Source organism: Mirounga leonina, unplaced genomic scaffold (assembly GCF_011800145.1).
Source record: "Mirounga leonina isolate KUSES-001 unplaced genomic scaffold, KU_Mleo_1.0 Mir_174, whole genome shotgun sequence".
Classification (NCBI taxonomy): domain Eukaryota; kingdom Metazoa; phylum Chordata; class Mammalia; order Carnivora; family Phocidae; genus Mirounga; species Mirounga leonina.
Window position 1 is genome coordinate 48,948,770 of NW_023270451.1, and position 21,395 is coordinate 48,970,164.

A 21,395-nucleotide genomic window follows, 5' to 3' on the forward strand; every position below is an offset into this window, starting at 1 on the left:
TGTAGGAGAACTGGATGCTCTTTTGGGGCTGGGAGGAGACAAGTTTAGGATGTATTTGGATAGAGCTAAAGTGATTATTCAGGGTTAAAAAAAAACACTCGCAAACAGAGCAAAGGGAGAGATAGAGAAATGAAAACATGTGCCACCACTGCAGTGTCTACATCCAAGCACAGCTGCATAAGGCAGACCACCCCAGGGGGGCCAAGGGGTCAAGGACACCCGAAGGGCCAGCTAGGGCCCAGAGCAGTCAAGTGGGTAAAGCTGAAACAGGTTGCATCCCTCGGAGCCAGGAAGAGAAACCAAAAACAGCTATTTGGAAAGGCTCAAATGCCTTTTTTTTTTTTTTTTGAGAGAGAGAGAGAGAGAGAGAGAGAGTGAAGGAGCAGGAGGGGAGGGGCAGAGGGAAGAGGGAGGGAGAGGATCTTAGGCAGGCTCCACCCCCAGCCAGCACAAAGCCAGACTCGGGGTTCGATCTTACAACCCTGAGATCATGACCTGAGCCAAAAGGAAGAGTTGAACACTTAACTGACTGAGCAACCCAGGTGCCCCAAGACTCAAATGCTTTTAAGGCAAAGTCACTCCCCCTGCTACCCTAAGCAGTGATCTACAGATTTTTTGACACTCAAACTACAAGAAGTGAGACTTTACACTACAACTCAGCACATGCACATGTAGACATGTATATACATACAATCAACAAATACAAGTTTCTCTAAATAACACCTATCTTACAAAGTGTTGTGTACTGTTATTTATGTTTATAATCTTTTCTTTTTCATGTAAAAAAAAAAAAATCCTGGTCCAAACCCACTAAATTGGTTCTAAAATCACCCTGCGGTTTTGCAGACAGAATGCTCAAGTAGTCACTGGCTAACTTCGGTGACAGGTGAATTCAAGGGTCTCATGAGATCATAGTTCAGCTTGAATCCTGTCCCTCTATTGGTCAAATTTCTGATTTCTCTCACTGGCTTTGGGATAGTCTCAGACCAGCCAAGGTCATTCATCAACCGGCCCAACCCATTTCTTCAGTCTTCATCTTCTACAACGGCCCTCAATAATCTGCATCCTAGCAAAACCGATCCGCTTTCCACATCCCAGGATGTCCACCTTTGCCTCTCCCTGGGATTCTTTTCTCCCCAACCTGTCCAAAACGCTCTGACCCTCCAAGGCACAGTTAAAGCAACCCTCCACACAGAACAAATTTCTCCTGCCCCAGCATTATAAGCCCTTTATCTTTGCTGTCTGTCCCCCATTGACACACACCCAGCACCACCTCCAGCTCCCACCTCACCCCACCACATGCTTTCAAAACCCAAGCACACCATCTCCAAAAGAAGCCACTCAGTCTGTACTTTATGTTGACTGGACAAATGCACATGTATCGCCAATGCAGGGAGAAAACTGTTGTCTGGGGACTGTTGGGGCTGAAGACTGAGAAATCTTAGGTCAGGGCCCAAACCACCTAGAACCTCTCAATCAAAACCAGAACATCACACTCTCTGCAGCAGATGTTGTTTGGCCTTTGAAATGATGGTTATAACAAGCATTATAAGAAAATGATACTGAATGTTTAATAAATGTTTAGAAAGTCTTCTTTCAGTCTCAATTCTTCTTTCAAAAAGTAGCATAACTATAGATCAGTAATTTGGCAACACTGCCATGTTCCATATTTTAACTTCTCTTACTCAAAATCAAATCTCTCAAATGTAGTAAAGCTATCCATTAGTACTTAGCAGAATGATAGATTTCCCCCCCAAGATAGAGACCTTTGGCTCATCATGATACAAGGCACACTGGCCTTGCTTTCTTTCAAGTCAGCTTCCTCTTCTGGTTACCATATACTTTTGGTTATCTGTGTGTCTTGTTTCAAAAACAAAATTTTCCACCTCATCTTTTAATCATGCATTTTCATTTCAGTCTCCCCAGTTATATAATTAAAAGAACTTTCTTATAGCTAAATCAGATATATTAGTATCAAAGTATCTTAAATCTATATGCAAATATACTCTAAATTGATCTTCTAATAACTTCCTCATTTGACAAATATTTATCAAGTAACCGTTATCTGCTCAAACACTGAGCCAGGGATGCAGTAGATCTTTGAGATACTAAGCTGAAAATGCCATACTTCCAAAACAAAGCTAATGGGATAATAGCAGATTCAAACTCATTAACCCAAACTGAAAATCATATACCTATGCTCACACTTCTGTACTAACAAGGAATCAGTAAGCAATAAAAAAAGAAAATTCCAAAGATACTCTCAAGGTAAAATAGTTCAAACAAGTATACAATGTAACTGTCAAAAAAAAAAAAAAGAAGAAGAAAAAGAAACATAAAAACCCTTAAAAAATTTGTCAATCTTTTTAGTTTAAGGAATATTGCTGGACTATGAAGTTGATCAGGTCAGATATTAAATATCTGTATAGAATATATTTCCATTTTAATGTCAACAAAATAGAGTCATTAACACCATTTGATAATGAGTGGTCCTTTCCTTGTATTTTGTGTAAACAATATACTGCTTATGCTCAAAAGCCTGTGAATATTTAAAATTTATCCAATATCCCCACCATTCTCTATTTAAGCATCTAAAATTATTTTAAGTTTGGCAGACTATGCCAATGGTGAAATCATCCAAATAGGAAAGAATTTTGTATCTAGATGTATTAGAAATAATACTATTATAAAACTGAACTGCAAGTTAATCTTTATCTCACTATTTTTATTATTTTATTATTTTTTTTTACCAATTTGCCTGTTCTTTTTTTTATTCTTATGTTAATCCCCATATATTACATCATTAGTTTTAGATGAAGTGTACTATATTTATTATTTTAGTACATAGTATTATAACACATACCAAAATATTCTCAATGGTCTTACCTTAAATATGTGCCATATATGAAGAATAATGCCATCATTAGTCCATTTAAAATAAAAATTACAGCAACATAAAAGCAAGCAGGATCTCCCAATCCTTTAAAAATAAAAAAAAAAAAAAAAACATATGTTCTAACTATAAATTACTTTGTGTGTCTGGCAATTTATATTAAAATGTGCTTATTTTGAAAATGGCACAGATATATTAAATGGTTGCCTTGGTTCCCATACGAATACGTGACCCTACTACGGAACAAAAATGAGAACATGGCAGTAGCTGCGGTGGTTTTTAAACAGGGCTACAAACTCACGGACATGCCTCCTGTAGAGGTACGGGGGTCTCTGCTCCTGCTTTTGAGCCTGGCTGGGCTTGTGACTGCCTCAACAGACGATGGTGGAGGCCATACCATGTGACTTCTAAGGCTAGAAGAGGCCAAGCAGTGTCCAACTTGGAGCCCATGCAAAGTCTGACTACCCTGAGGTACTATGCTATACAAAAGCCCATGGTGCATGGAAAGGGCATTATGTAGGTGTCCCAGTTGACAGTCCCAACTGAGCCCAGCCTCACAGGGACCCCAGCCCAGGAGCTAGAATGTAAGTGAAGCAGTCTCCATTAATTTTAGTCTTCCCAAGTCACCTGAGTCTAGCGGAAGCCTCTGACATGGTGGAAACAAACCAACCCTGCTATACCCAGCCCAAATTCCTCACTTGCAGAATCCATAAGCATAATAAATATGGTTATTTATTTCACTAAGTTTGCCGTAAGTTTAATGTGCTCCAATAAATAACTGGACAATATCATGGAAAGAAACTTGCCTTCACAGCTTTCAATAGGACTGAGTCCTTCTCCTCTGGTCACCGTCCAACATATCTTGGTTTGAAGACCAATCAAGTCCATTATTTTGGTATAAATCCGGTACCAGCTGGCTAAGATTACCTATTTTTTAAAAAATAGAGACTTTTTTTTTTTAGAGATTTTTTAGAGAAAAGGTATTATCATCAACAGTTTCAGTACTAGAATATTTTTGAGATATCTTGATAATTATCAAATTTTCCTTTCCTCTACCATCTACTTAGCTCCCATTAAATCTAGTAAAATCAGCCTCACAATCCCCTGCACAGATTCTTCATTGGTCAGTCTTCAACTCTCCACCCATGGGTGAGAATAAAATATAACATGAAACACACAAGATTCATATTTTTCAAAAGGTATAAAATTCTTTTTTTTTTTTTTAAAGATTTTATTTATTTATTTGACAGAGAGAGACACAGCGAGAGAGGGAACACAAGCAGGGGGAGTGGGAGAGGGAGAAGCAGGCTTCCCACTGAGCAGGGAGCCTGATGCGGGGCTCGATCCCAGGACCCTGGGATCATGACCTGAGCCAAAGGCAGACGCTTAACCGACTGAGCCACCCAGGTGCCCCATCAAAAGGTATAAAATTCTACTAAGGTACATAAAAGAAGAGTTGAACAAATAGATATTCGGTCTTCTTGAATAGATCTAATTTCTCAAGATGTGAAAAGATATGGCACTTCTGTACAGAAAAAATACATACAGATCATACACAAAGTTGAAAGGCAAACAAAAAGCTGGGGGAAAATGCTTACCCATATAGCAGGGTATTAATATCTAGCATGTAATAAACGAGCTCTTACAAAATTTTAATAGAAATATAGACAAAGGGCATAAGCAAGCAATTACTTTTAAAATTAAAAATGCATTTTTAATGCATAGCATTGAATGAAATACATATAAACACACATATATAGCAATGAACAAAATATATCATGTGATTTTAATTTTTTTGTCTACCAAATTGGCAGGGATTCGGGGATATAAGCATTTTCAAAAACACTGCCAATGGTAATTTTAATTAGTATAACCTATCTAGAAAGCATTTTGGCAACACGTACCAAAATCATTCAAGTATATATTCTGTTTAAATAGTTCCACATCAACAAATTTATAGTTTAAAAAACAAGGATATGTACAGAGATTTAGCTTCAAGGATGCTTATGGCAGCTTCAGAATATTTTAAAAGTTGAAAACAATGAATATTTTCACAAAAGATGGACTAAATAAACAATGGGAGACTATATATAGCCACTAAAACTGATCCTGAGGAAGAAAAGATGACACAGGAAGACTGTTACAAATACTCTAAAAGACAAAAAGCACTTATAAAAAAAAAATATTTGCTGTGTGATCCCATTTCTGTAAAAGCAAATGTGTACATGGTCATAGAAAGAACTCAATAAGCAGTACATCAGGAAACCAACACTGAACTTTGGTGATTATGTATTTGTCTCTATCTCCATCTCCTCATTAATCAATCAGCTAACTCACCGATCTAGATGGAAGCTGGACTTCTCTCATTCAATGGGAAATGCCTGAGAGCCCTACTAAGTCCAGGTACTGAGCCTGGGCTTGAGATCCCCAGAGACCAAGGCAGCCAGGGCCCTGGCACAAGGATGTGCTGTCTAGCAACATCAGCAAGCTAAGAAGGGGAAGTCACGGGGACAGTGTATTAAAAGATGACCCTCAAAAAAAAAAAAAAAAAAAAATGACCCTCATATCAAGTCAAGGAGGATCTCAACTTGGCCCTGGAAAATGCTCAGGGATGTGTCAAATGAAGGCAGGGATGGTAAAGGAGAGGCCAAAAAAGTTACTGATATCACTGCCTTCCTCCCTCACCTCCTGAGTGGACCCCCCTTTTCCCCCACTCCACCCAAAAAAAGAGCATTCAATTAAGTGAAGAATTCCCAAGAGGGAAGAAACATTATTTGGCAAATGACATGTAATGGTGCTTCCTTGCTATAATCTCTACACACCGAATCTAGACAGTTTTCAAACTTTCTAGACCATGCAATCATAACAGTTGCCATGAAATCAGTTAAAGCCCACCAAAATTAATAATAATCTTTTTTCCATATTCCTTTCCAAGAAAAGATACACATCTTCTTTAAAAAATGAGATGAAATGTAATATATTGAATTACACCTCACATTTAGAATCAGCATTTAATGCAAATAACACTTTAAAAAAGTAAAAAAAGAGAAAACACAATTGAAAAAGTAACTTACCTCAGGGTAAAGATTGAACCTTTTTAATGTATTAATAACAAGGGGGTATTCAGTCAGCTTATCATTCATAATCATCCATACTCCATTCAAAAATGAGGGTGCTTCCACAATAGTCTTAAAGTAGGAATAATATAGTCCCTGAAACAAGCGTAAGTTATAATTATAATAAAAAAATGCATAATTCCTATGCCTCTTGCCAGCTTAAAAAAACTTACACTGTTTTTGAAAAACAAGCAAATAAAAGCTACAATTATTCTCATGGTTTATGAACACTAATACAATCTTAGGTTATAAAAAATAACTACGTATTTTAGTATAACCTTGTCTTAATTAAAATAATTGAACTCGAAACATCTTCAAAAATAGTTTCAACATTTAAAAAGTAATATATATAACTCAGACAACCTATGTAACTTAAGAAAACTCCATATCCTATACTAGTTTAAGTGTTAGAAAAGGCTATCTTATGAACAGGGCAAGTGAGTGGTTTACTATGGAACTTAAGTTACCGTGATCCAAGAAATCTCTCTAGCCAAAAATGTTTCCCCCTACTGCCCATCTGAATCCCCAAAATGGTGCTATCAGTCATCTCTCCTCCAGATTTACATGTAAAAATGCAAATATATTAGGAAGGCTCCATGTTGATATATTACATATAAGTTACATCCAGATGCCAACTAATTTTACAGACTATTTTCATTCCTCCCAGCTCAGAATAAGGGAAGAACCCTGGAGGACTGAGGCTGTGTGGATAAGGGAAGAGGACAGTAGTGGTACTCTCGTTTTGAGGGAATTAGGACAGATATTGAGGTTGGAATAATACACAGACCAAAAAATAAGCAAGTACTAGTACTTGCTGCCCGGGTGAGGGAGTGGAAGTGGAAGTGCAGGGTGCTCACCTTCTATACAATTTTGCCTAGAGCTGCTCTAGTAGCCAGCACCCATCAGCTGTCAAACTCCACACTGGATTTAAGGCTCATAAATATGAAAGCGATTTGCATGCCCAATATTTATAGATAAGGAAAAAAATGGTTCTTGATATTATGGTGTTTAGCTTTCCTATCGCTATTTTTAAAAATACTTCCTACTGTACTAGGTTGAATAATATCCCCCCAAATTTCATATCCACTGGAACCTGGGAATGTGAACCTATGTGGATTAGGTTCCTTGCAGATGTGGTCAAAATGAGGTCATCTAATATAAATGGTATCCTTACAATAAGAGGGAAAGTTAAACACAAAGACAATGGGAAAAGTGCCCCATGAAGACAGAGGCAGAGCTTGAAGTGATGGCATTTCCAACGCCAGCCAACGCGCACCAAGGATTGCCAGAAGGCACAAGAAGCTAGGAAGAGGCAAGGAAGGATTCTCCCTAGAGGCTTCGGTAAGAACATGACCCTGCCAACACTTTGATTTCAGACTTCTAGCCTCCAGAACTCTGAGAGAATAAATCTCTGCTCTTTAAGCCACCTAGTTTATTGTACATTTGTTATGGCAGCCGTAGAAAACCACCACAACCTATCTTGTTCTGTAGGTTTGTTTTGGAAACATGTAAACTTCTTATTTAATTATAAAATGAAAATTTTTAAATCCCTAAATATCAAAATAAAAATAAAATAAGGAAATTAACTATCGAGTTGGAAGAAGATTTCAAATAACCTTAAGATACAGTAATTCTACTGTACATCCTAATGGAATATATCCTAAAGTCAAAAAGAAATGTAAGAAAGTCTTAAAATGTTCTCAATCCTCTTATTTTTAATAATACCTTTGGTACTTTTATTCCACAAAAATAAGTAATATGAAACCAAGATTCCTGGGCTAGCAGTAAAGATACAAATTTAAAACAAAGTAAGTAAAAACCATCTAATCCTAAATTTGAATTTTAAAATATGAATATAAATTAATAATTTAAAAACTGTTTCTTAATTCTGTTTACTAAAAAGGCTGGGACACATTGGCCAATCTAGTATCAAATACAGCTGACCCTAGAACAACACAGGTTTGAACTACGCAGCTCCACTTACACACTGACTTTTTCTTTTTTTTTTTTTTTACTTTTTTTTTTATTCTTATGTTAATCCCCATACATTACATCATTAGTTTTAAATGAAGTGTTCCATGATTCATTGTTTGTGCATAACACCCAGTGCTCCATGCAGAATGTGCCCTCCTCAATACCCACCACCAGGCTAACCCATCCTCCCACCCCCCTCCCCTCTAGCACACTGACTTTTTCAATAGAGTATGGTAGTGTAAATTTATTTTCTCTTCCTTATGATTTTCTTAATAACATTTTCTTTTCTCTGGCTTACTTTGTTGAAAGAATATAGTATATAATACACGTAACATACAAAATATGTGTTAATCGACTGCTTATGGTATCGGTAAGGCTTTCAGTCAATAATAGGCTATTAATAGTTAAATCTGGGAGGAGTCAAAAGTTATATGTGGATTTTGGACTGCATGGGGTCAGCACCTCTAACCCCTTGTTGTCCTAAGGGTCAACTGTAGTAGCAATAAGCATCTCTAGCACCAAATTTGTGGTCTCTAAATACCATTTGCCACTGAAAGGAATTGGGGCTCCTTGGAAAACTGCATGATTCCAGGTCTGGAGAGGAAATGTCTTTTTTTTTTTTTAAGATTTTATTTATTTGACAGAGAGAGAGATAGCAAGAGAGGGAACACAAGCAGGGGGAGTGGGAGAGGGAGAAGCAGGCTCCCTGCTGAGCTGGGAACCCGATGAGGGGCTCGATCCCAGGACTCTGGGATCATGACCTGAGCCGAAGGCAGACGCTTAACCAACTGAGCCAGCCCTGCAGGCGCCCCAGAAATGTCTGAATAGTACCAGAAAGTAAGAAAGCTACAGAATACTAGTGAGGTCACATCAAAGGGACACAGAGTCAGCAGCAAAGGCTCCCACCAGCTAAAGACAGGTAAGTTTACAAAACATGCTAAAATCCACCAGATCATAATGATATACTCCAAAAGAAGGAACTCCATTGGTTACCAGAAGAAAATGCTAGGAAACCAACTCATTTTTCTAGAAAGTAGTAAATAAAAAGAAAAAATCGGGCGCCTGGGTGGCTCAGATGGTTAAGCGTCTGCCTTCGGCTCAGGTCATGATCCCAGGGTCCTGGGATCGAGTCCCACATCGGGCTCCTGGATCAGCGGGGAGCCTGCTTCTCTCTCTGACCCTCTCCCCTCTCATGCTGTTTCTCTCTCACTTGCTCTCTAAAAAATAAATAAAATCTTTAAAAAAAAAAAAAAGAAAAAAAGAAAAAATCAAGCATTCACCTGTCACCTGTATGAAGTGTACATCAGAGAAACCAAATAAGTATTATGGAAAAATTCTTCTTTACATAAGAATTACAGTTAACAAATGCAGGGAAAAAATAATAGAATAGATAATCACCACTTGGTAATCTTAATGAACTAACTGATCTAGGCTGATGGCTAGGCTATAATGGAAGAACCAACATGACAATACCTAAAGCCACTGATCAATCTTGACATCACAGAAGTGAGACAACCAGATATGGTGTGCCTCTTTGTACGGTACAATAAATGCACACCACTTATGAAATATTCCTGCCAAAAAAAAAAAAAAAGAGCCTTCAGCTATCGAGTCTCTTATCTATCAATTTTCAGGAAACTTGGGCCAGTGGAACATAATAAATAACATGAATTACTATGGGTAATTCTATAAGACAAATAACCTGGATTCTTCAATAAATAAATAGCAAAACAATAAAAATGGGAAGTGGAATTTATAGATGAAAAGACTTAAGAGACACATCAACTAGACACAATGTACAGACATGGCTTGAATCCTGATTCAAGCCTACCAACACACCAACTGTAAGAAGAAAAAAAAAGCCAATCGGTCATTTAAACACTGATTGATACTTAATGATATTAAGTGATTGCTGTTCATTGTTTTCAAGTTTGCCAACAGAACTGTGGGTAACAAAAAATTCCTTTCTTTTGAGATACATATGAAAGTATTTACTGATGAAATGATATGATGTCTGAGGTTTCCTATGCGTGGAGGTGTATACGAAGGAAAAATGGCTGTGTCCAGTTGTTGAAGCTGGGGGATAGGCAAGGGGAGGTGTCTACTCTTTGTATTATGTATATCTTTGAAAATTTCCATGATAAAAAGCTTAAAGTTTTTAGAACCTGAAAATATCACATGAAAACTCACCATTTCAGTGCGAAAAGCCATCTCCCTTTCCAATGTTGAGAGGTGAGAAAAGTGACGATCATTTTCAAAGAGGTGTGTTATATGGCTCCTACAGAAACAAAAGGGTAACAAACCAAGTGTTGACGCTTGTACTAAGTATTATTTTTAAAAGAAACTCTACAAGCAAAAATAAAGGTATCCAGAAATTTGCACATAATTTTGTAATAAAACTCAAATACAATGGTATCCATATCTGTTTGCCACTCTTTATGCTGTAATAGTTCTACTAAAATTTCTAATAGGAAACACATTCAAATTAGATTTTAAAATTAGAATGAACCAGAATAAGAATATTTTCAGTCAAGTACAATACAATCATAAATTGAACTATAAATGTCATTGGGTTACCATTTCAGAAATGTCTGATTAATGAAATTCGTATTTCATTCTATCCAGAAGATTAAAAAAATTAATCTTCCTCTCACCATGAACACTATGTTAACGTTAAGTGAAATACAGTCTCGAATATAACCTCTTTAATAATGGATCTTTTTTTTATTAAAAAATTGCATTATTCCGACCTTGATTTATCAGTTAAACTACTTTTTCAGACTATTGTGTTGCACGTAATATATATACTCATCCTTATCATACTGAAATTATTTCTTTATATTTATGGGAAATAGCTTTGGTGAGTTGTAAACATCTGCATAAAATATACCAGAGGAAAAAAAATCTTACCAGTGCAACACTGCTGCAAAGGTAGCTGAAAGAAAAAGAAATTTAAATTACTATGTTAGCATAAAGAAATGTTTTCACTTTATAGAAAAGCATTATAAAGATAAGCATTTGGGATGTGTAATGTTGGACTCTTAGCAATTGGGGAAAGAAGAGCAACTCTGTGAAAGAAACCTCAGGGCTATGCTTAAAATCCAACAGCCTGGATTATAAAAGAATTAGGCATATATCTACAAATTTCATTCACTGAGTCATTCAACAAAATGGGGGCTTATTATTTGCCAAAAACTACACAAGGAACGCTCAGGTGGAAATTTCCACAAATAGAACTGCCAGAGAGACAGAACCAGCAGTGAGAAGTAACTCTAGAATCAAGAAATATGGTGACCTCGGGGCGCAGGCCTGGGGACGAATAAAATGAGAGCATGCCACTTTTTATATATTGCTGCAATATCTGGACTTTTATGATAAATTTTGCTATTTTTTAAACAAATTTAAAGTGAAATAAGTAAAGACGTAAGGAAGAGATGGAGGGGTTGTTGACGCAAAACAAGCAAACATTTTAGAATCTCTAAAAGTAAGAAAAGAGTTTTACTGGAGGCCAAGTTAGGACAGCTGCCCAGGAAGCACACTCTTCACAGGGAAGAAAGTGCTTTGTAGAATAAACAGTTTTTACAGGGTAACATACTTTTTTACATCTTGTAAAAACTCAAAAGATTATAGATTAGCATACAGGCAGGCAACACGAGTTTTAATGTCAAGGTATATAGGAGTAGGAGCATTGATCGATATCTTAAAGACAAGATGGCTTTCCTTTAGGCTACTCATTTACAAAGCAGGTGTATAATGTATGCATGGCAGGCCATATATCAGGCTTTTGGTTTAAACCAAGTTTATGGGGCGCCTGGGTGGCTCAGTTGGTTAAGCGACTGCCTTCGGCTCAGGTCATGATCCCGGGGTCCTGGGATCGAGTCCCGCATCAGGCTCCCTGCTCTGCGGGGAGCCTGCTTCTCCCTCTCCCACTCCCCCTGCTTGTGTTCCCTCTCTCGCTGTGTCTCTCTCTGTCAAATAAATAAAATAAAAATAAAATAAAAATAAAAATAAACCAAGTTTATGTAGAGTCATGCTGACTTAGAAAGAAATCTAAAATGGCTTCCCTTATATCTGAGGCCTTTACAGTTTTTTTTCTCTCATCAGGGTAAAAGGAAGAAAGGTAAGGAAGAGAAAACAAGCTAATAATAAAATCAGTCTCAAAAGAGAATCAATAGTTGCTTCCTGTCCAAGTACAAAAAACATATTAAGATGAATCCAGAAAATAACAATTTTCTTATGCCACAAGATTCATCTTATTGCAGACTTCTGATTAAATAACTAATGAGGAATTGAACTATGAAAATGCTCTTAGAAATGAAAACCAGTCTAGATCTTACTGTCTTATTCTTAAAGAAGTATTTATATTTTAAAAAATTAAAAAATACACTTTACCTAGGAGATATTAATGGTTATACAAGACAAAAGTTACTCTTTCTAGATCACTACAACTGCAAATATTTAACTAGGTTTGTCATGTGACATTTGCTTATATATGGTACTTTGATCTTTCAAATTTTCGATTTTTTCTTGTTGACAAATCTACCATCCATTTCCTTTTTGGTTTCTGCCTTTAAACACTTCACCCTGCAATAATGAAGTTTGGGTTTTATTTTCTCAATAATCTATCATGTTCTGAATAAACCATTCTTCTCTCACAGAATGTAAATGTCATCTTTATCATACACAATACTTGACACACATACTTTGGTAATCCCTTTGAGATTATAATTGGGATTTCATTTATAAATTAATTTGGAAAGAATCCACATGTTAACGATATGAATCCGTATCTTTATACCCATAAACATGGGTTCAATTACTCAACTTCCTTTTCCAATTGCCTTGACAAAAATCCTATCAGGAAAATTAATAGTTATTACACAGTTAATTCATATTTCTTAAGTCTTTTCTTGTAAGCTTAACATTTTTTCTACTAAGATCCATGAAATCTTTTATTATACTTTGTTAGATATTGTTAATGTATTTATTTTTGAAGTTTATTTATGCAATATATTTATTTTTTACTCATTTACTAAACTATTATTAATTCTTATAGTTTTTTGGCTTGTCATCTTCAATCCTCTATTTTGAACAATATTATTTAAAAATGATAATTTTGCTCCTATATTATAAATTTGCTATTAGTTTCCTCTTCTCATTTGACAGTAATAAACTTCTAGAACAATACTAAGTAATTCTGTCAAAAGAGGGCATCTGGTCTTCTACTGACTTCATTGGCAATACATTTCACATATGCTTTTAGCCTTTAACCTTCACAATTCTAGAGTGATAAATAGGATTTCTCAAGGCCATCACCTCTGTACTTCCTCAGAATACCACAATTCCTCAGAAGAACAAAGGTACCAAGTGGCCTTTGGTGCCTTCCTTTAATTCAATCGCTGAAGCACTAAACAATTCTTAGAGTTCCAGGCATTTGAACCTAGCTCTTTCATAACCTCCAGGGTCAATTCATAATCTGCCCAGTATTTTTAATTCCTTTGTTCCATTCAATTTTGTAGTAATAATAATAAAGCAGCTAACATTTGCATTCTTATTACATGCCAGATACTTTTTAAGTGCTTTTCCAGAACTAACTTGAGTAACTTACGCAAGTAAACAAAATGAGTAGACAGAGAAAGGGAAGTTGAGGACAAGAACTCTTACAAGAAAGCCATACACGCCATAGCCTCTTGAGGAGGATGGGGGTGGGTGGGTAATAAGACAAAAGCCAGGCTTCCCTTTACCCTAAAGTGTCTTATTCCCCTCCTTTTTTTTTTCTTAAGATAAAAGGGAGGAAAAGTTGCAATTCATCTACTGACATAAGCAGTATTTTTTACAGAAACTACCAATTTTTATATAAAAATGTAGAGTTATGGGGTGCCTGGATGGCTCAGTCGGTTAAGCATCCTACTCTTGATTGCGACTCAGGTCATGATCTCAGAGTTGTGAGATCGAGCCCTGTGTGGGGCTCCATGCTGGGGGTGGAGCCTGCTTAAGATTCTCTTTCTCCCTCTCCCTTTGTCCTTCTCCCCCTCTTCCTGCCCCCCCAAAAGAAAAAACATATAGTTATGCTTTAATTTATTCAAAATTGATCGCTTCTCGGCCTTTTGGCTAGGATCAAGTGTAATTTATTCAAAATTGAAATAAGTGTGCATGTGTGTATATCTATATATGTCATTTGAAAATGAAAGCCCCAGTAAAGCAGATACTGCCTTGTGAGCATATAATTTAAGCATAAAGACATAAAATGACAAAAACTCCTAAAGGCACCCCTAAAGAGCTTTTCTTGCTTTCTTGCCTACCGAAAAGATTATAAACGATTTTCTCTAAATTTAGTCCAGTGATGGGGTGCCTGGGTGGCTCAGTCGGTTAAGCGTCTGCCTCTGGCTCAGGTCATGATCCCAGAGTCCTGGGATCGAGCCCCTCATCGGGCTCTCTGCTCAGCGGGAACCCTCTTCCCCCTCTCCCACTTGCCCTGCTTGCGTTCCCTCTCTCGCTGGGTCTCTCTCTGTCAAAATAAAATAAAATAAAATAAAATCTTTAAAAAAAAAATTTAGTCCAGTGATTATCAACCCCGTCTATAGTCTTTTGGGAGTGTCACAAAATTGATAATCCCTTTTTTCCATTTTAATACATATGCTATTTTTTGTCATTCTAAGGGACCATGGTAAATATAGCGTGTTTTTTTTTCTTTTAATCAGAACATTAAAAAAAAAAAAAAAAAACTTTCAAAAATCCAAGCCTATCCCATAAGAAAAAAGTGTTCAAGGAAAGAAGGTTTGCTCTGTAATCTAATTTAAAAGATTGCAATCCTATGGCTGAGAATTCTGAAAGGCTCTTATGTTTTGCTGGAAGCAGCTAAATTACCAACACTCTGAAACTAAATTGGACACTCCTACCACTTTCTGATTAAAGAAATTTTGTACCAGATTATATGTCACATTATATCAATTTTTAGTTTCATGGGATGAACAGCCTCTTCACTGAAAATTGTTCTTCTCCTATTATTAGAATCTCCTTTAAACAAACTAGAATGTAACTCTCTGAGGGAAAAAACAATGTTGTACTGAAGTTTATACTATAGTATTTAGCACAAAGCTGAGCACATAGTTGAGCACAGAGCTCAAATCAAATGTTTGCTGAATGAATGGATACAACGTGATATAATTAAGGAGGAAACGGAAATAATCTAAATCATGTCTACATAAGTAAGTTGAATGTGCTTTGATTGATGGATACACATACACACACTTGTGTATGTAATAGATTTGTGGGTTGTTTTCTTTTTTTCCCAAAATCGAGTCCCCACTTACTTAGTGCAAATTAGACACGTCCCCCACCCCACCCCATCTACAAGCCGGGTGCAGCACACCAGCAGGCAGTGGGGAGGGACCAACACCCCTAGGTGAGGTCCCCGAGGTCCGCCCCAGCTCAGCTCCCTCTGACACCCCTCCTTCTAGCCTAGCCACAGCTCTCTAAGGCCAGTCTTGGCCTTTGTCCTTTTCCTCTGGATGGCCCCACACCACCAAGTCCAGTGCCTTGGGAAAGTAGGGAGGGGATGCCCCCTGCTCCCACCCCAATGCCTGGCCCATAGTGCTCAGCAGCAGGAGGGAGGGCAGGAGGAACAGAAAAGAAATGGGAGAGGGGGGCTTTTCCATAGGTTCCACTCAATCCGGGGTGGGGGGTGGGGGGCTCCTAAACCCTATTCCCTCTCCACCCAGCACCCAAACCCTGCCTGTACTCACCTCCTCTCCCAGCTTCCTCCCTTTCCTCAAGTTGCCCCTCCTGAGAAGATGACTCTGAAGTCTCTGGTCCCTTTATGGACAAGCCACCCCCAGCCCCATCAGGATTGCGGCAAAGTAGAGCCCCCTGTGATTGGCATTTTTAAGATACCCAGCTCATGCACTCTAGTGCTGGATACCCACTGTCCTTTCTTCGTCCTCCTCAAGGGAGGAGAGCAAGAACCATGAAGCCAAGGTGGGCTGCTTCCCCCCTTGCCCCTCGGTGCTAACCCGCAGAGGCTCCCCTGCAACTGCAGCCAGCAACAGGTTTCCTTATCAGGAATACACTGTCCCATCCAGGTTACATTTTTCTTTACGTGTGTACTTCCTACCCAGTACTTGACTTGAAATTCAGAGCACCTTCACCAACACTCTCATCTGATTCTCACACAGCCTTGGGGGTATTTATTCCTATTTTACAAATGAAAAACTGGAACTTCAAGAGGTCATTTCCCCCAAAGGCACATAACTGATAAATGGCAAGAACTATCTGGAGCCATGTGGTTCTAATTCGAAACCTCCATTTCTTTCCACTGGGACAGAATTGCCTCCTCTCCCATTTGTCGGCATCTGATGACCTCATCTTGTAAAAATATTTATATGGAAAAATGCATTCTAAGTCCAAAATGACTTGCAAGATTTAATACAACTTATTCCTAAATTGAGGTTAATCCATACTTAAAGCATTCTAAAGAGTTTTAGCCTTTCTAACCCTCAAGTGACAAATGACACAAAAAGAGGTTAAGGATGCTCCCCTTAAATCTATTGGACAAGGTTTCCAAGTCAACCTTGACAATCTCTATACTCAACCTCTTCCTAATATTACTAATCATTTCTTATTGTTCTCAAGGGTCTATTCAGAGTTTAAAAGTTTCTTTCCAGAAGGAAAAGGCACCAGTAAATAGTCTCGTTCCACATCAACAATCCATCCTGGAGAATGCAGTCAATTTCTAAATGTACAGGTTTAAGCGTCTCATCCCCCTGTTTGAAAAGTTCCATGACTTCCCATGGCTCAAACCATGGAGCCCACACTTTGGTCTGTTTCCAGTTAATCCCCACCATACACCCTTCCTGCTGGCTGCACTGGACAACAATCCCCTAAAATACCACATGTTTTATGATGCTATGCCTTTGCTTCTGCCTATAAACTCCTATTTCATCCTTCAAAGTCACAGGAAATCAAATATGGCATTTTGTGAAGCTTATCCTGCCACCCTAGCTAAAATACCTTTATTACAGCACCTAAATAGCTAGTCATACACATAACAGTTTCCTCTGCTAGAATGCAAAGGCTTTGAGGCTGAACTTGTGTTTAATTCATCTTAATATCTACACCTCTTAGAATTAATTATGCCTGGCACCTCACTGGGTTGAACTGTTAAATGATGATCACCATGTAAGAGAAACTACAGAATGTACTCAACTAAATAAAAACCTACACATCTAAAGATAGTATCTAAGCATTCCAAAATGCTCAAAGGGTTCCCACTACATGAAGGTATATATATTACAATAAAATTAACATTGGAAGGGCGCCTGGGTGGCTCAGTCATTAAGCGTCTGCCTTCGGCTCAGGTCATGATCCCAGGATCCCGGGATCGAGCCCCACATCGGGCACCCTGCTCCGCAGAAGGCCTGCTTCTCCCTCTCCACTCCCTCTGCTTGTGTTCCCTCTCTAGCTGTCTCTCTCTGTGTCAAATAAATAAATAAAATCTTTAAAAAAAAATTAATATTGGAAGAAATCATATTTTCAGCCTATAGTACCTAGAATGAAACAGAGGCCAGTTTCTGTGTAGTGAAGTAACAAGTGAAAAGACATTCTGTAGGACCCAGTTTAAGAAAAACAGTCATGTATACCACGAGCTCAGCTCCCGTCTTCTTTCTAGCACCTAGATTTTTAAGAGTTATAAGTGCTCTAAAGTCAACAAGTATCTAAATGCCTACTAGATGCATAACACATTTTCCTAGAAACCAACAACATTAAAGAAATATTAGCCAACATCAAAAATAAAACCTTTGAGAGATAAGATTTAGGTGCATGAAATAACGAGAGAACACATTAGGCACTCAAGCAAAGGGCACAAAGTCTACTAACTGTAAAAAATCTGAAAAGGCAGATTAGTAATGACCTCCTCAAGGCAGGGTCTATTAAAGTGGGATGGGAGGGAGGGACAGGGCTCAAGCCATGATTACCACTTAGGTGGGGATTTATGGTGGGTAGCCAGAAAAGAAGACAGCTATAGGAAAGTTATGTGGCCTGGGCTCCAACAGGAAAAAAAAATTCCCATAACTAACACAGTACAGAATATAAATGATAAAGGCAATAACAAGACAATGTTTATTGAGGGCCCACTCACTATATATACAGTGTGTCAGGCTCTCGGAGCTCCAGGAACACCAGGAAAGGAGTTAACAAAGCTTCTCAACCAGTGGGGCCTGGTGTGCTAAGAATGAGAGGACTAGAGTCCCCAGGGGCCAGTAACCTCCAGGCTTTGAAGACACCACTTCCCCACTCCATGCCACACAAATATTCTCATTTCCTATGTGTGCCATGATGTGAAAAAGGCTGGGAAGCACTGAGCCACTCAATAAAGAACCAAAGCAAGTTTGAGAGACTACATCATAACGCAGTAATAGAGTCACAGTGGCTCTATTACTAAATCCTGGGACTGCATTAGAATTATCAGTGGCATTAAATAAAACTAGAGGTATTTGAGTATTCATCCAGAGCCCCTAAACCTGAAACTCCAGGGATTTTTTTTAAGATTTTATTTATTTATTTGAGAGAGAGAGAACAGAGCAGGCAAAGGGGCAGAGGAAGAGGGAGAAGCAGGCTTCCTGCTGAGCAAGGGCCAATGTGGGGCTCGATCCCAGGACCCTGGGATCATAACCTGAGCCGAAGGCAGACGCTTAACTGACTGAGCCACCCAGGCACCCCAGGATTTTTTTTTAATTCACAAGTGATTCTGATGTACAGTCAAGGTTAATTATCATTGGTACAAAAATGACTGGAACAAAATGTAGGTGATAGTTCACAAAATTTAATGTGAGATTGGCTCTTTGTATTCCAAGTGTCCTCCAGCAGTAATTGTATCACCTGAGAGCTGGTTAGAAATGCAGATTCTCGGGTCCCACCCCAGAAGCCTAACTCCAAATACACATTTTATCAAGGCCCCTCAGATGATATATAAACACTTTTAAGACAATGTGTCAACATTGACAGCACAGTGGAATCACCCGGGAGCTTTGAACACTGCTAGGTTTGGCACAGGGGGTGATTCTAATGTTCTCAACTAGGGATGAGAACATTAATCTAGGAGAGGCATATTAAGACTGCACCCCACTCTCAAAGACCCCGATTCAAAAGCTTTCACTTGGGGCTTGGAAATCTACACTTTTAGCAATTTTTATTAGGAAAAGGCAAATATTAATTCAAAAGATACTCTGAAGGAGAAATTGTCAAAATCCTCACAGCAGAAAACAATGATTAAGAAAGAGAAAAAATTAAAATTAAAAATCAAATCCTTTTTTACTTCCCCTGGCAAGAAAGTCACTCTTAAAAAGAAATAGTCCCTGGATTTTTTGACTTATAAGTAATTTAGCCTCTGTGAGCCTCATTTTTACCAAATGTGAATAAGCAGTTTTTACTTGGCTATCTCTATCCCTCGCACTTCATGACCTTGTATAGCTACAACAATTACTACTAATACTTCAGACTTCACACTCTCCAAGATGCCTGCCTGGTTATTTTCTGTTTTCATTTTGATCTTCCTGCTCCCTAAACTAAAAATCTTCGTAGGTTTGGTCCTTTTAATTTCTTTTCTTTTTTGAATGGAGAAAAAAAGAAATGCACTCAATTTATTTCTAGAGATATTGAGTCCTAAGAACCATGACTGCTTTAAAATTCAGTCATGTATGACGACCCTACTACTAAGATCTAGAATTCAGGGGTCTATGTGATTATGGCTGCAAGGCTGACTTTTAGCTCATTTGAATCTCCTCCATATATTTGGCATTGAGCAAACAGTACCTTATAACAGGAAAAAATTAGGAAGCTCTCAATTACAATGACAACGTCTAATATCTGTTTATCAGTTGCAGTTTACAAAACACTTTCACATATTAAGCAAAAAGATCCAGGAGTCCTCATAAGTCAAATATGACTCTTACTTTCCTAGGCGGTGCAAGGTCACATGATTGGGATGCACCAATACTGAAGGAAAGCCTGGATTCTGTGACTCTGACCACTGATGTCCTTCGGACAAGAAGCTCGGGCATGAAAATGATAATAAGCACATTTAACCAAAAGAATGAATTCACATATGGAAGGAAATTCTTTAGAAGTAATTTAAAATCAAGGACAAAGTCTTATTTTAAAATGAATATATGAAAACAGAGCACAGAAAATGTATATCACCACCCTCAAAAAGAATATAATTAGGCTTCTAAACAGAGAAATCTACAAAGTAAATGTTCACATTTTTTAAACATTTATGCATATACATATATTAAAGTAGGGAATACTTAATAGAACAATTGCTCAGCATATGGGTTTTTAAAGCAACAAATTCTAACTTCCTTTAAAATCTTGTCCTCACATAATGTGAACACAAATATTTCTAAATCAAACAGTAACCTACATTAGTAATTTTCGTAAAGTAGCTTTTTCCTTATTAAAAAAAAAGGCATTTCAGTGTTTTAAGTGCAAGTAGCTAGATAAATATAGACCCAAAATAATATGCTAACCCATTAAATGCTTCTGAGCAATCATAGCAAAACAGCAAAACTTTAGTAAACCTAATGGAAAAAGTGTAGAAGCTGCATCTCTTCTTTAGAGGGGGAAAAAAAAGATCCACGCATAAACAGTATAAACCCACGCAAGAGATTTTAACAAGTTCATTAATCAATAACCCATTCCAATCTTCAGGTTATAGATTCCCCCACAAATTGCAAACTGCCCTTGGATATCACAGTTTACCCTATTCTTTAATGGTTAAGAAAACCATGATACCACTTATTACTATTTTACTCTGTTTTTATACTAATGCCAACCAACCAACCAATCAAAAATAATTCAGAATCTAGTCGTTTTCATAAAATAGTTAAGAAAAACAAAATGGAGACTAACAGTTTGACCATAAGGATATAACAGAATGATTCCCCTAAATAAGCAGAAGCCAGCAAAGTAGTGCTCTTGCCAAGAGAGTTATCAGGTCTTAGAATATAGGAGGTCATTTTCCTATTAAAGTGTCTTTAAAAAAAAAAAAAAAAGATTTATTTATTTATTTCAGAGGGGGGCGCTTGGGGGGCACCAGGGCAGAGAAAGTCCTAAGCAGACAACATGCTGAGTGTGGAGCCCGAGGGAGGGCTCCATCTGATGACCCTGAGATCTCCAGCCAAAACCAAGCGTGAGACACGCAATGGACAGCACCTCTCAGGCACCCCCCCATTAACGTATCTTTGATGGGTTTTTGACAGTTGCCTAAAACTAGAGATCTGAAACCAACAATTTGACAGATATACTTAACAAGCCAAAAGACCTTAACTTCAATCTCAAACCACCTCCTGTGAACTCACTAATGCTGTCAGGCCATTCACCGGGCCTACTTCACTTTCTTCACATGTAAAATT

The 21,395-nt window shown here is 37.8% G+C and overlaps 1 protein-coding gene across 2 annotated transcripts in view; it reads right to left on the minus strand.

The window, feature by feature from the left end:
* DPY19L1 (dpy-19 like C-mannosyltransferase 1) overlaps positions 1 to 21,395 on the minus strand; it is an 89,955-nt gene that overhangs the window by 60,470 nt on the left and 8,090 nt on the right. For both annotated transcript variants that reach the window (XM_035020895.1, XM_035020894.1), the window contains exons 2-6: positions 10,894 to 10,918; positions 10,174 to 10,261; positions 5,968 to 6,105; positions 3,700 to 3,820; positions 2,887 to 2,980 (exon numbers count right to left, since the gene is read on the minus strand). In XM_035020895.1, coding sequence (XP_034876786.1) covers positions 2,887 to 2,980; positions 3,700 to 3,820; positions 5,968 to 6,105; positions 10,174 to 10,261; positions 10,894 to 10,918 — 466 coding nt within the window. The remainder of the gene's footprint in view (positions 1 to 2,886; positions 2,981 to 3,699; positions 3,821 to 5,967; positions 6,106 to 10,173; positions 10,262 to 10,893; positions 10,919 to 21,395) is intronic.